Source organism: Dipodomys ordii, unplaced genomic scaffold (assembly GCF_000151885.1).
Source record: "Dipodomys ordii isolate 6190 unplaced genomic scaffold, Dord_2.0 Scaffold15, whole genome shotgun sequence".
Classification (NCBI taxonomy): domain Eukaryota; kingdom Metazoa; phylum Chordata; class Mammalia; order Rodentia; family Heteromyidae; genus Dipodomys; species Dipodomys ordii.
The window spans coordinates 15947476-15963012 of NW_012267231.1; the positions used below are offsets into that span (position 1 = coordinate 15947476).

The following is a 15537-nucleotide window of genomic DNA, read 5'->3' on the forward strand; positions in this document are numbered from 1 at the left end:
GCCTCCGAAGGGTAGGTCAACACTGCAGCTCCAAGCCCCTAGAGCCAACCAAGTAAAAGTGCTGATTACAAGTAGGTCCTAAGCAGATAGGAGGGAAGCTTTTGAAAAATCAGTAATATGAAACTTCATTATTTCGGTGGATCTCAGCACTGCACTGTTTCGAACCTTCAGAAACATCAATTTTATGATTGTTTAATCTGTGTGACCTGTGAAATGAGACCTAAAACTTGGTCAAAATCAAATTCATCAGTTAAGGGATAAACGAAATTTGCACTCAGGTCCCCGTGTAGTTTTGTTTTTCCCCTGATTTTGCTGCCTTTCCTAGCTTGGAGGCTGAGAGAGGAGGTTCATCTGAGCTGAGTAGTTGTGATGTCTAAATGGGCCAAGAAAGTTCAGCATAATTATCACCAGATTACAATTTATTAATTTATTTAAACTATTCTGTAAATCCTTCTGTCTTCAAAGTTTTATGGGTCTAAGTTAACTAAAAATGAAGACAAAAATGACATTTTCTTTCCTTTTTTTGCTAGTCCTGGGGTTTGAACTCAGGGCCTGGACACTGTCCCTGAGCTTCTTTTTGCTCAAGGATAGCACGTTACCACTTGAGCCACAGCACCACTTCTGGCTTTTTCTGTTTATTTGGTAACTGAGGAATCAAACCCAGGGCTTCATGCATGCTAGGCAAGCACTGCACCACTAAGCCACATTCCCAACCCCAATAGCATACATTTCTTTTAGCTTGGCCTCTCAATTGGCCTTTTCACTTATGGCCTGAACTCTACGTGAGCTACAGCTCTGCTTAAGCTCTTTGCTGGTTAATTGCTGAAGGTAGGAGTCTCAGACTTAGCCAGCACGCTTACGCATGTAATTCTTCCTACTCAGGAGGCTGACATCTGAGGATCTTGATTCAAAACCAGTCCAGATAGGAAAATCCATGACATTCATCTACAATGAACCACATGACAACTGGAAATGGAGCTGGGGCACAAAGTGGTAGAGCTCTAGCTTGGAGCAAAAGAGCTGAGGGACACAAGCAAGGCCTTGAATTCAAGCCTGACAACCGTAAAAAAGGAAAAGAAAAGTTGGATACTGGTGGTGCATGCCTGTAATCCTAGCTTGGGAGGCTGAGATCTGAGGGTCATGGTTTGAAGCCAGCCTAAGCAGGATAAGTCCTTGAGACTCTTATCTCCAATTAACCACCAGAAAACCAGAAGCAGAGCTGTGGCTCCAGTGACAGAGCACTAAGCTTAAGAGAAAAAGCTAGGGGATAGTGCCTAAATCCTGAGTTCAAGCCCAAGTAATGGCAGGCACATAATAAAAAAGCAGGGCTAGGGCTGGGAAGGTGGCTCAGTGGTAGAGCTCTTGCCTTGCATGCATGAGGCCCTGGGTTCGATTCCTCAGCACCACATAAGCAGGAAAAAAAAAGCCAGAAGTGGTGCTGTGGCTCAAGTGGTAGAGTGCTAGAGCTGAGGGACAGAGCCCAGGCCCCACAACCAGACCCCCCACCCTCCCTCCAAAAAAAAAAAGAGCAGGACTGGGAATATGGCTTAGTGGTAGAGTGCTTGCCAAGCATGCATGAAGCCCTGGGTTCAATTCCTTAGTACCACATACACAGAAAAGGCCAGAAGTGGCGCTGTGGCTCAAGTGGTAGAGTGCTAGCCTTGAGCAAAAGAAGCTCAGGGACAGTGCCTAGGCCCCAAGTTTTTTTTTTTTTGTCGGTCGTGGGGCTTGAACTCTGGGCCTGGGCGCTGTCCCTCAGCTCTTCAGCTCAAGGCGAGCGCTCTACCACTTGAGCTACAGCGCCACTTCCGGTTTTCTGGTGGTTTATTGGAGATAGGAGTCTCACGGTCTTTCCTGTCCGGGCTGGCTTTGAACCGCGATCCTCAAATCTCAGCCTCCTGAGTAGCTAGAATTACAGGCGTGAGCCACCAGCGCCCGGCTCTAGGCCCCAAGTTCAAGCCCCAGGAATGGCCAAGGGGGAAAAAAAAAAAAAAAAGCAGGCAGGGAAGGAACACAACACAGGTATGACAGGCGCTGCTTACCACATTGAGCAGTCTCCAGACTAGTTCAGTAACCACTTGTCTGTTTTTTTTTGGGGGGGGGAGGGGGGATGAGAGGGAGAATAATATTAAATTCAAGACCTTATGCTTGTTAGACCTGTGCTCTACCACTTGAGCCACATCCCAACGCAAAAGAGCATCATTTTTCTCTCCAGTACTGACTGGGACTTAAATGCACGACTTCCCGTTTACTGACCAGGTGCTCTACTACTGGAACCATTTCTTAGTGACCACTTTGAAACTTATTTTGCCTGCTTTGGGAATTATATAATCTGTTCCTAACATAGGTGCTTGATGGCCCTACCACTTAAAGCAATAGGATCGCTGAAGTGACATTTTAGCCTTCAGCTAGTTTATCAGGCAAGCACTAACTATGCTGGGGCAGCAGCCTTCACGTCCGAAGCTCTCCAGCGTTGCAGCCAGTGTGTTATAGGAAGACAACGAAACCGAAAGCAATGCCCCAGCACACTGCATCTTCTACTTCTCAATGCAGACAGCCGACAGCTTGTTTCAGTTCAAACTCATTTTCCTTTTATTAAAGTCCAAGTTACCATTACATGGTTTGATACTCAATAAAGGAAAAATTGTTCAAATAAGGTAATATGTCATCATCAGCATTTCCAGGTGACTGTTGACAATCAAGTAGCAGTTCCAATAAGTCTGTGGGAAGCCCATCTGTAAAACACAAAGAATCATTAAAGAAAGGATTAATAACAGGTAGCAATCCTATTTAAGAAATAAGCCAGGTGCCAGTGGCTCACCTGTAATCCTAGCTACTCAGGAGGTTGAGATCTGAGGATCATGGTTCAAAGCCAGCCCCAGCAGTAATGTCCACGAGACGCTGATAACCAGTTAATCACCAGAAATGGAGCTGTGTCTCTAAGTGGTACAGTACTAGCTTTCAGTGAAAAAGCTCAGGGACAGTGGCCAAGCTCATGACCAGCACACACAAAAAAAGGTGTTTGGTAAAAAGTGTTTAAAAAAGTAAGCCAGGAACCAGTGGTACACACCTGTAATCCTAGCTATTCAGGATTGAGGCTGAAATCTGAGGATTGTCGTTCAAAGCCAGCCATGGCACTAAAGTCAGGAGACTCTTAGCTCCAATTAACAAGCAAAAAGCCAAAAGTGGAGCTGTGGCTCATGTAACAGGCCACCAGCCGTGAGGAAAAAAGCCAAGTGAGAGCAAGAGAGCCTGAGGTGCAGCACCAAAAATTTAAAAAAATTAGCTGGGCACTGGTGGCTCACACCTACAATCCTAGCTACTCAGGAGGATTTGATTTGAGGACTGTGGTTCAAACCCAGCCTGGGCAGGAAGTCTGTGATACTCATCTCCTATTACTCATGGAAAAGGCTGGAGGTGGCACTGTGGCTCAAGTGATAGAGCAAAAAAAAAAAAAAAAAAAGAGCTGAGGGACAACATCCAAGCACTGAATTCAAGCCCCACAACTGACAAAACTAAAAAAAAAAATTAAAAAAATATAAAAATAAAAGCTTTTAAAGTTGTTTTATTTGCATTATTTCTGATGGAAGGAATAGAACTCGGGCCTCATATACTGGAGATAATCTCTCAGATTTCTCTGCCCAGGCTGACTTTGAACAATATTTTTCAGATCTCAGCTTTTTTTCTTTCTTTCTTTTTTTTTTTTTTGCAGTCCGGGGACTTGAACTCAGGACCTGGGCACTGCCCCTGAGCTTCTTTTGTTCAAGGTTAGCACTCTACCACTTGAGCCACAGTGCCACTTTTGACCTTTCCTGTTTATGTGGTACTAAGGAATCAAACCCAGGGATTCATGAATGCTAGGCAAGCACTCTCTACCACTGAGCCATATTCCCAGCAACCTTAGCTTTTCTGAACAGCTAGAATTATGGATGTGAGCCAGTAGCACCTAGCCTAGTTTTTGTTTTTTTGTCAGTTGTGGGGCTTGAACTCTGGGCCTGGGCATGGTCCCTCAGCATTTCAGCTCAAGGCAAGCACTTGAGCCACAGCACCACTTCCGGTTTTCTAGTGGTTTACTGGAGATAAATCTCCTGCCTGGGCTGGCTTTGAACAGTGGTCCTCAGATCAGCCTCCTGAGTAGCTAGGATTACAGGCGTAAGCCACTGCCATCTGGTGGTTTATTGAGAAAGAATTGCTCTGTACCCTATCTAGTATTTAGACAATCCTGTGGTTGTATTGGTCTGTCTTTCCATAGAGAACAAGTTAACCACAAAGCTTTATCACTGAATGATGGGTATGGACCTATTATTTAGTTCTAATAAAACACACAGTGATATCACACAAACTCTACTACAAATAAGGGCACACAGAGGCTTCTAATGTAACTATGTAGAGTACTGTTTTCTTGGGGAAAAAACAATCAACCCACAAATGAACTATGGCAAAATGACCTCATTTGGAAATGCAAGTGCGGATACACATGAACACACTGTGCTGTCATCTATGCTGCTTTATGCCTGAAGGAGTTCACATGGGCACTTTTCAGTTATGGCATCCTCACGGCATCTTTACATCATGGAAAGAGGTACAAATGCTAACAGCTAGAAACCATCATCTCACTTGTCACTGGGCCACCACCTCTGGCCAGACCAGCCTCTGTGGGTGCTGAGCATCAACCTCCAATCTCCTCTTGCAGGAAGTGGCATGCTCCTTACCTGTGGAGGTTTACACCTTGTCAAGGCCCAGTTCTTCAGGCGTGGAGATTCCCAGTTCATCTAAAGTTGGTCTAAGTTCCTGGATAACGTAGGGGTAGATTTCCTTATGAGGTCCTGCTTTGTCCTGTTGGCAAAGAGAATGGTCACAGTTAGCTTTCTTGAAAAGCTGTCTCTGTTAACAAAAGGAATTTGAAAAAGCTTTTAATCATATATAGAAGCTGGTAGCAAACTCAACACAGGTTCTGTGCTCGTAGTTTTAAAGATAATTTGAGCCATGAAGTTAATGAGACCCTGTCTCAAAAACTCATATAAATATCTGGGCACCAGTGGCTCACGCCTATAATCCTAGCAACTCAGGAGGCTGAGATCTGAGGATCATGGTTCAAAGGCAGCTCAGGGAAGGAAAGGCAGTGAGACTCTTATCTCCAATTCACCACCAGAAAATCGGAAGTGGCACAGTGGCTCAGATGGTAGAGTGCTCGCCTAGAGCTGAAGAGTTAAGGGACAGTGCCCAGGCCCAGAATTCAAGCCCCACAACTGACCAAAAAAAAACCCCAAACCAAAAAACGAATAGAATAATGAGTCGGGGTTCATGGCCCATATGTGAGAACACTTGCCTAGCATGCTCTAGGCCTTGAGTTCAACCTCCAATACTACAAAAAATAAAAATAAATAAAAATAACAAAAGACAGGTGGGAAAGTGGCTCAGTGGTAGAGTGCTTGTCTTATATGCATGAGGCCCTGGGCTCAATTTCTCAGCACCACATAAGCAGAAAAAGCTGGAAGTGGTGCTGTAGCTCAAGTGGTAGAGTACTTGCCTTGAGCTGAAGAGCTCAGGGACAGCACCCAGGTCCAGAGTTCAGGCCCCATGACCAACAAAAAAATAAAAAAATAAATGACAAGTCTGGAATGACTGGAAAAGAAGATGGTGATGACAGAATTTTGTAAAGATAATTAAATATGCCTAGCAGGCAACAAGAAAAATTAAATTAACACAGGGAAAGTTTTTTAATTTGCTTCCAATTTGAGACCCTAACTGAATTAACTACCAGTGCTGAATGGATTGATCGCCTACAGAGCCGTTTAATTATCTTACCCATTATAAAGAATGTCACTTCCCCTTTGAACTTCTCTGTTACAGACAGAGAACATGCGTGTCCAGAGCAGGAGACTTCTGACAAATACTTAGTTTAACACTCATTTCTACAGTATTGAGTTGGATATAACCTGTTCTGAAACCACTAACATTCATTTCAAATCACAAAGAGCAACAAGATAAAAACCCTTTGCAGGGCTGGGAAGGTGGGCTCAGTGGCAGAGCGCTTGCCTTGCATGCATGAGGCCGTGGGATCGATTCCTCAGCACCACATAAGCAGAAAAAGAAAAGCCAGAAGTGGCGCTGTGGCTCAAGTGGTAGAGCGCTAGCCTTGAGCTGAAGAGATGAGGGACAGCGCCCAGGCCCAGAGTTCAGGCCCACAAATGGAACCTCCCCTCCCCCAAAAGCAAAAAAAAAAAAAAAAAAAAAAACTTTGCAGTTAAGCTTGCTCATGTCCGTTATCTCCTTCAGATAAATTCTCAAATAGAATTGTAAACAACTGAATAAAAAGATATCTTGTACATTTTTTTCTTTTTTTTTTTTTGGTTGGTCGTGGGGCTTGAACTCTGGGCCTGAGCGCTGTCCCTCAGCTCTTCAGCTCAAGGGTAGCGCTCTACCGCTTGAGCTACAGCACCACTTCCGGTTTTCTGGTGGTTTATTGGAGATAAGAGTTTCAAGGACTTTCTTGCCCAGGCTGGCTTTGAACCGATCCTCAGACCTCAGCCTCCTGAGTAGCTAGGATTACAGGCGTGAGCCACCAGCGCCCAACTTTGTGCATTTATTTTTTTAAATGTCAGTACTGGAGCTTGAACACCAAACCTCTACCACTTGAGCTATGCCTCCTTTTCCAGCTTTTTGCTGGAGGTAAAAGTCATGAGGGCCGGGCGCGGTTCAAAGCCAGCCCAGACAGGAAAAGCTGTGAGACTCTTATTTCCAATTAACTACCAGAAAACCGGAAGTGGCGCTGTGGCACAAGTAGTAGAGCGCTTGCCTTGAGCTGAAGAGCTGAGGGACAGCACAAAGGCCCAGAATTCAAGCCCCACGACTACCACCCCGAACAACAACAACAAACCCAAATTTTAGATTATTTTAACAAATGCAAATATACAATACACTGATACCTTATCAACAGGGTTCCCAGTTCTAGAACAACCTTTCCATTCACTGTTGTTTCACTGACCTTAACCACCTCTAGGATGCGAACAGCACTAGCAAAATCATTTAACCGTCTGCATGCCCGCAAAGCAGCATCAATGATTTTGGGTTCTGGAACCAGATCATAGCCAACAAGTGTGTTCATCCCTGTCAATTTAAAAGAAGACAAGCAACTTTATCTGTTTGAGCCTCTATTTTCTATGAAACCCATGAGAAACTAGCGTTAACACATTCTAGATGGTAAGATCATAGGGGATCTTCCACAGTGTATTAGTTGAATTATATAATAAATAACTCACACAGGGGAAAACATACAACAGCAGGACCCCTTAGCTGCACTGGTCATTGATCAAAATGAACTAAGCAACTCAATGGCAGCAATGGGAGGGAGGGAGGGAATGAGCAGGAAAGAGGGAACAACTGACACAAAGCAAAAGGATAGAAATGTACATATTACCCAATACGGAAGAAATAACTATCATCAAAGCTCATAGTATTCATAAACTTTATAGACCATGATAAAAAACATGCCCCAGGAAGGTTAGAATGTGTTTGTAACTTTAAATATCACTATCTCACAATACTGTGAATTTTGTGAAATTTATGTAATCACTTAATCACAATTTAAAAAAATAATAGTAAGCTGGGTACTGGTGGCTGATACCTATAATCCCAGCTACTCAGGAGGCTGAGATCTGAGAGTTGCAGTCCAAAGCCAGCCCACGCAGGAAAGACTGAGACTTATCTCCAACTAACCAAAAGGCTGAAAGTGAAGCTGTGGCTCAAATGGTAGAGCACTAGCCTTGAGTACAAAAGCTCAGGGATAGGCCCTGAGTTTAAGCCTTAAGATTGGAACCAAAAAGCAAACAAAAAAAACCCAGCTAATAATAAAATTGACGATTGAATTTTCTGGTTCAAAAATAAATAAATAGCTCACAGGCTAAAGGAAAAACTCTTCATCAACTAAAGTTCTATTTTATTTTGTTTTTCAGTTGGTCATGGGGTCTGAACTCTGGGCCTGGGCGCTGTCCCTCAGCTTTTCAGCTCAAGGCTAGCACTCTACCACTTGAGACACAGCACTACTTCCTGCTTTTTCTGCTTATGTGGTGCTGAGGAATCAAAGCCAGGGCCTCATGCATGTGAGGCAAGCACTCTACCACTAAGCCACCTTCCCAGACCAATTAAAGTTCTATTTTCATAATAATATCTTTTCAAATAAGAAAATAAGCTGAGCGCCTGTGGCCCACGCCTGTCATCCTAGCTACTCAGGAGGCTGAGATCTGAGGATCGAGGTTCAAAGCCAGCCCGGGCAGAAAAAGTCCATGAGACTCTGATCTCCAATAAACCACTAGAAAATCCGAAGTGGCGCTGTGGCTCAAGAGGCAGAGCACTTGCCTTGAGCTGAAGAGCGCAGGGACAGCGCCCAGGCCCAGAGTTCAAGCCCCATGACTGACAAAAAAAAGAAAAGAAAAGAAAAGCAATTTACCTCTTCAACTCTTAACATGTACATATTTTGAATGCTTTAAAATAGATCCCCTGGGAAAGCAATTGAAAGCAGAGACATGCTTAAGGAGAGAGAGCTAATGAAGCCCAAATGAGTGTATTAAGAAGACATTATAGAGAAATGCTAGTGGGTAGACTCATAAACATTCAACCATAAAATGACTGGGCATGATTACTTTCGTGTCTGCACAAAATGACATATCCACTAGACTCTCTTAATGGGAATGCAAAATTGCTGTTATTTCATTAGTTCTTCTAAAGATTATTCATTAACAAGTTCCCTGGCTACAGCACAATGAAGTCATTACATTCCAGCAGAGAAGCCTTAAAGCACTTAGGTTTATTGCTGTCATTATTGTAAGATATTTAAACAAAGGATACAAGTGAACATAGTCATGTGTAAGCCATACAACCAGATATGGAATTTCTGGTTTGAAATAATAATTAATGCCACTTGTTCATGTTAAAAGAAATATTCAAGTCCAGAACAAAGCAACTCATGATTAAAAATAAAAATTAAAACCCTCAAGCCAGGCGCTGGTGGCTCACGCCTGTAATCCTAGCTACTCAGGAGGCTGAGATCTGAGGATCAAGGCTCAAAGCCAGCCCGGGCAGGAAAGACTGTGAGACTCTTATCTCCAATAAACCACCAGAAAACCGGAAGTGGCGCTGTAGCTCAAGTGGTAGAGCCCTCGCCTTGAGCTGAAGAGCTGAGGGACAGCACTCAGGCCCAGAGTTCAAGCCCCACAACCGACCAAAAAAAACAAAAAACAAAAAACAAATTAAACCCCTCAGCCCATTACCCAGACTGGAAGAGAATCAAATGGCAGCTTGTATAAAGTCTGTGAAAGGAATAAAACTCTCCCCTCTCTTTACTCAGCTAGCCCTATTTCTATTGCAATGGTTTTGTTTTTTTTTTAGATTGAATCACCTTCTGACTTTTTCTCTTTTTTTTTTATTGGAATTTATTTTTATTTTATTGTGAACATACTGTACAGAGGAGTTACAATTACATGGGCAAGTCAATGAGTACATTTCTTATCAAGCATTGCCGCCTCCTCCTTTGTTTACCCTTCACATCCCTTCCCAGCCTCCCCCCTGCAATGGTTTTCAATTAAGATTTTGTCACCCAAGAAACACTGAGCAACTATTTCTACAACTACAGTTTTTGTGTGTGCATGTGTATGTGTGCATTTATGTGTGTATCTAGTGGCTGAGGATACTGCTTATGTACTCTACAGTGCAAAGGACACCCTCCTCCTCCAATGACAAAGAACTGTCTGGCTCAAAATGTTAAGTAATTTAAAAATCCTGGTTTAAAACCCCAGGCCTAGCTGGGTGCTGGTGGCTCATGCCTATAATCCTAGCTACCCAGGAGGCTGAGATCTAAGGATCCCTGTTCAAAGCCAGCCCGGGCAGGAAAGTCTGTGAAACTCTTATCTCCAATAAACCACCAGAAAACCAGAAGTGGCGCTGTGGCTCAAGTGGTAGAGCGCTAGCCTTGAGCTGAAGAGCTCGAGGGACAGAACTCAGACCGAGTTCAAGCCCCACAACCAAAAAAAAAAAAAAAAAACCCAGGCTTGGGGTTGGGAAGGTGGATCAGTGGTAGAGCGCTTGCCTTACATACATAAAGCCCTGGATTCCTCAGCACCACATAACTAGAAAAAGCTGGAAGTGGCACTGTGGCTCAAGTGGTAGAGCGCTAGCCTTGAGCTGAAGAGCTCAGGGACAGCACCCAGGCCCAGAGTTCAGGCTCCATGACCAACAAAAAAAATTTAAAAAAAAATTCCAGGCTTAAAAATTCTACTTTATGGAAACACTTTAGAAACTCGTTTACGCTATGTATGTTTTCAAAATAACTGCTTTCAACCAAGTAGTGAATTCAGTTCATTCTTACATACCAAAACAGACAATGTGCCCATGTTCCACTTACCTTTACGCAGTTCCCAGGCATCTATGTCTGGCTTGTTGAAGTATGTCACCCAGCGAGCATCGAACTCCTCATCTGTCTCATGTGACCCATGGGAATAGCAGCGAGCTGACTGGATAGCTACAAGGAAAGTGAATAATGATTTCAATGCATGAAATAGTCCTTGGGGGCTCGTGGAGTGGCTCAAGGGGTAAGAACACCTATGAAGAAGCCCAAGGCTGGCTTCAAACCTCAGTAACGAGAAGAAAAGTAATAAAGCCAGTCCTTGACATATATTGCCTAGTGTATTTAGTTATTTTTTCGACACAAGGTTTGTGTAGCACAAGCTGGCCCCAAATGTACAATCCTCCAGCCGTAACCAGTTGAGTACTGACTGGGATTACAGCAGCTCTTTTTTTTTTGTCAGTTGTGGGGCTTGAACTCAGGGCCCTTTTACTCAAGGCTACCAATGTGAAACAGTCCCACTTTTGGTTTTTGAGTGGTTAATTGGAGATGCGTCTCACAGGGACTTCTCTGCCTGGCCTGGCTTCAAACTGAGATTCCCAGATCTTAGCCTCCAGAGTAGTTAGGATTACAGGCATGAGCCAAGGATTACAGGCATGAGCCAAGAGTGCCTGGCACACACACACACCCCTACCTTACACACACACACACACACCCCTACCTTACCAAAAACCTCTACACACACACACACACACACACACACACACACACACACACACACACACACACACACACACACACACACACCTTACCAAAAACCTCTCAATAAATACTATAGTTCTAAGGACACACAGAAACCTAAATGCTAAGAGGATCTTTTGTATCTCTAATGTAAGAGTGGGCAGGAGGAAGAATAGAGGAAAAGCAGAGAAGAGGAGCCAATTCAGGAGATGGATGTCACTATTAGATTGCAATTCTCACCTAAATTGTTGTTTGAGCTTCTAGCAAAATATCTGCCTCAATTTTCCCACAGATATAACTTATCTTCACAACAGAGGCCAAGAATGAAGTAAAATGTGTGCATGTGCATAAACATGCTGAAGGCTCACACCTGTAATCTGCTCAGGAGGCTGAGATCTGAGAATCAAGGTTGGAAACCATCTTAGGCAGGAAAGTCGGTGAAGCTCTCATCCCCAAACCACTCAGAAAAAGCTGTAAGTAGCACTGTGGCTCAAGTGGTAGAGAGCTAGCCTTGAGCAAAAGAAGCTCAGGAATAATGCTCAGGCCCTGAGTTCAAGCCCCAGGACTAGCCAAAATTTTAAAAAGGGAGGAGGGAGGCATGTTTCCACTTCAATATACCCAAATAATTGAGACTATGTAGACATTTAATGAGCTTACAGTCTATACATTGATATATCAGAAAACATAGGTTGTCATAACCCTCTACTCCACTGATAATCTGTTGCCAGGCTGTTGGCTCCACGCCTGTAATCCTAGCTACTCAGGAGGCTAAGATCTGAGGATCATGGTTCAAAGCCAGTCCAGGCAGGAAAGTACATGAGACTCTTTATCTCCAATGAATCACCAGAAAACCGGAAGTGGCACTGTGGCTCAAGGTTAGTCCGCAGGCCCAGAGTTCAAGCCCCAGAACCGACCAAAAAAAAAGCCTCATCTCCAATCTTTACCCTAGCCCTAGTAAGTTTACCCTCTTCTACTCAGTTTGCTCACTGCTGGGCCCATATGGGATTTCATGCATTGGGAATACACATACATCTCTTCCATGAATAAAGTTATATTCCTAAACCAGGCAACAGTGATACACCTATAAGCCTAGCTACTCAGGAGGCTGAGATCTAAGGATCACTTTGAAGCCAGCCAGGGCAAACAAGTCCATGAGACTCTTTTTTTTTTTTGTCGGTTGTGGGACCTGAACTCTGGGCCTGGGCGCTGTCTCTCAGCTCTTCAGCTCAAGGCTAGTGCTCTACCACTTGAGCCACAGTGCCACTTCCAGTTTTCTGAGTGGTTTATTGGAAATAAGAGTCTCACAGACTTTTCCTGCCCGGGCTGGCTTTGAACCGCGATCCTCAGATCTCAGCCTCCGGAGTAGCTAGGATGACAGGCGTGAGCCACCGGCGCCGGGCTTCCATGAGACTCTTATCTCCACTAAATTACAAAAAAAAGCCAAAAGTAGAATTGTTGCTCAAGTGGTAGAGCACTAGCCTTGAGCAAAAGAAGCTCAGAGACACTGACAAGGCCTTTAGTTCAAACCCCAGGACTGGCAAAGACACAAAAAAAGTCCTTAACTGCAGTGCTACAGCAGATGTACTCTTAATACTTTTCTCCCATATGCTTAAAGTTTTTATTAGTATACATTAACACTATAAGGGATAGATAATTCCACATGTGTACTGTGTACTTTATACAAATTCATGCCCTCATCATTGTTTTTTAGAGGAAATGATAGAGGCATCTCCACCACCACCTAGTAGTTACACACTCAAAAGGCAAATTATGGTGAATTCCTTTGCTGTGATACAACCTGAAGATACCAGAGGAGAAAAAGAGGTTGATAAGCTGGCTGTGTTGCTCAGAGGGAGAGAAGCCCTACCCACTCCCAGGTGAGGCTGCCGGCCTGGACTTCAGAGGTTCTAAAGGCCTGACTGGAGAACTTAACCATTAGTTTGAATAACCTATCAACTCGGCATGTAACTGGGAAACTATTATATCATTATGTTTCAAACTGGAGACTTAACTTTTTTATTGTTACTTTAGACTCCTCTCTAAATCCTCTAGATACATTCACTTGACCTTATCCTCATTCAAGAAATGAAATTTGGGCTGGGAATGTGGCTTACTGGTAGGGTGCTTGTCTAAGCATGCATGAAACTCTGGGTTCGATTCCTCAGTACCACATAAAAAGAGAACAGAAAAGGCTGGCTCAATGGTAGAGCACTACCCTTGAGCACGAAGAGTCTCCGGGACAGCACCCAACCCCTGAGTTCAAGCCCCACAACAGAGAGGAAAAAAAAAAGAAAAGGAAAAAGAAATTCATGCTGAATGCCAAGTGGCTCACACCTATAATCCTAACTACTCATGAGGCTGAGATTTGAGGACCTCTGTTCAAAGTCCATGAGACTCTTCTAATTAACCACCAGAAAACTGAAAGTGGAGCCTGTGGCTCAAGATGATGAGTGCCACTCTTGAGAGAAAAAGCTCAGGGACAGTGCGCAGACCCCAGGCCGAGTTCAAGCTCCTGGACAAAAAAAAAAAAAAGAAAGAAAATTCATTTTCATGTTTGTTGTTTGAGACAGGGTCTAAGTAACAGCCTCCCTAGTGCTGAGATGATATATATGCAGGCTACCATGCCTAGCTTTTCTGGTGCTGAGAACCAAACCCAGGACCTCCAAGAAAACAAAGCACTCATACTAGAGACACACGTCCAGTCTTTGGTTCTCTACTCTCTGTTTTTGAGATAGGGTCACGGCTTACTTTCCCTATCTTGGCTGCCTCCACCTCGCCTCGAAATAGCTGGTATTACAGATGCGTAGCACCATACTGGCTCTCTTCTCTGACTTTCAATAGAGTAAAACCTCTAGTCTCATACTGGTCCTTATGAGGCACAAATCTCCACTAGTGTTATCCAAAAATGAATGGGCTAGGGACATGGTTCAGTGGTACAGTGCTTGCCTATAGGGCCCTAAATTCCATCCATAGCATTGAAAAATCCAAAACTGAAATGCATAGTAATACAGCAAATACATGCAGTTTAGACACCACGCTACACAGAGGATGGAATGTTATGTAGCCTTGAAGCTATGTGCAAGTAGGCTTTGTTATGTTCTGGCCACAAAATCCCCTAACCCTTAGGAGGCACTAATCAGACTCAATTTCATCCTTTACCAAGGCACAGTTATATTAAGTACTTCTGCTAGACAAGATAAGAGTTACACTATCTCATTTAGCTTCACAACTACCCCAAATTACTTTGACTTTACACAAAAGGCAGCTGAGACTTAAGGTAAAGTAACATGCCAAGAATCACACATATAAAAAGCAGCTGACATTGCTTATGACCAACACTGCCTCCTAGTGCAAATTACATAGGACAAACATCTAAAATAAAGCCATTAGTTTAATGGCTTGGGAGGGTGAACAGAATACCTGAGAGATAAATCAACAAGGAAATAATTTACTTAGTGTATGGTTTGCCAAAAATTTCTGCCATTTCCCAAACCTGCTTTAAAAATGTAGAAGAGGGGCTTGGGAAGGTGGCTCAGTGGTAGAGTGCTTGCCTTGCATGCATGAGCTCCTGGGTTCAATTCCTCAGCACCACATAAGCAAAAAGAAAAAAAAGCCAGAAGTGGAGCTGTGGCTCAAGTGGTAGAGTGCTAGCCTTGAGCTAAAGAGCTGAGGGACAGCGCTCAGGCCCAGAGTTCAAGGCCCATGACTGACAAAAAAAAAAAAAATCCAAAATGTCATCTGAAAAAAAGTTTAAGAAAGTATTTGCTACTTTTGCAATAAGGAAAAAAAAATGACTCCATAAAATCCGAACAGCAGAGTGAGTCAAGGCTAACAACCAAAGCTAAGAAACAGAAAACATTTCCACTGTTAATTGAAGAGCTAGTTCTCAAGGTGGGCCTCATTTTCTTCTAAAACAAGAATGTCTATGGTGTCTAAGCTTACTCCAGCCCTATTGTTCTAGGACACTTAAGCCCAAACTGAATGAGGTGAAAAGTATCCTTTAGGTTCAAAGAGTCAAACAGATAATGTCAGTTTTTCAATGTGTGAGTTAAATGTTTCAATGGGCCTAAATGTAGGCCTTAAAACCTACGTTTCATATTTTACACCATAATCATGGACTAGCACTCAAGGGCAACTACTGTTAACTAAAAAGCAAGGTGCTAGGTAGGTAGGTGCCTGTGGCTCAAGACTGTAATCCTAGCTACAGAGGAGGTTGAGATCTGAGATCGTGGTTCCAAGGCAGCATGGGCAGGACAAGTTCGGAGACTCTAATCTCCAATTAACCCCGGAAAAGACGAAAGTGGAGGTGTGGCCCAAGTGGTAAAGCTGGTAAAGCACTACCCTTGAGGCGAGGAAAAAACAGAGGGACAGCGCCCGGACTGAGTTAAAGTCTAAGACCAGAAAAAGAGGAGGCGGGGGAAGAAGGAAGCTGCAAGCTCAAGTGGCAGAGCAGCAGC

The 15537-nt window shown here is 43.7% G+C and overlaps 1 protein-coding gene across 1 annotated transcript; it reads right to left on the reverse strand.

The window, feature by feature from the left end:
• Window positions 1-2568: 2568 nt before the first annotated feature.
• LOC105982358 (cytochrome c oxidase subunit 5A, mitochondrial) lies at window positions 2569-12095 on the reverse strand. The gene is made up of 5 exons (XM_013011933.1): window positions 12068-12095; window positions 10400-10516; window positions 6989-7110; window positions 4713-4836; window positions 2569-2735 (listed from the first exon to the last, which is right to left on the reverse strand). Exons 1-4 carry the CDS (start codon window positions 12093-12095, stop codon window positions 4723-4725), a joined length of 381 nt encoding a protein of 126 aa, XP_012867387.1. The 3' UTR covers window positions 2569-2735; window positions 4713-4722.
• Between the last annotated feature and the right edge of the window lie 3442 nt (window positions 12096-15537).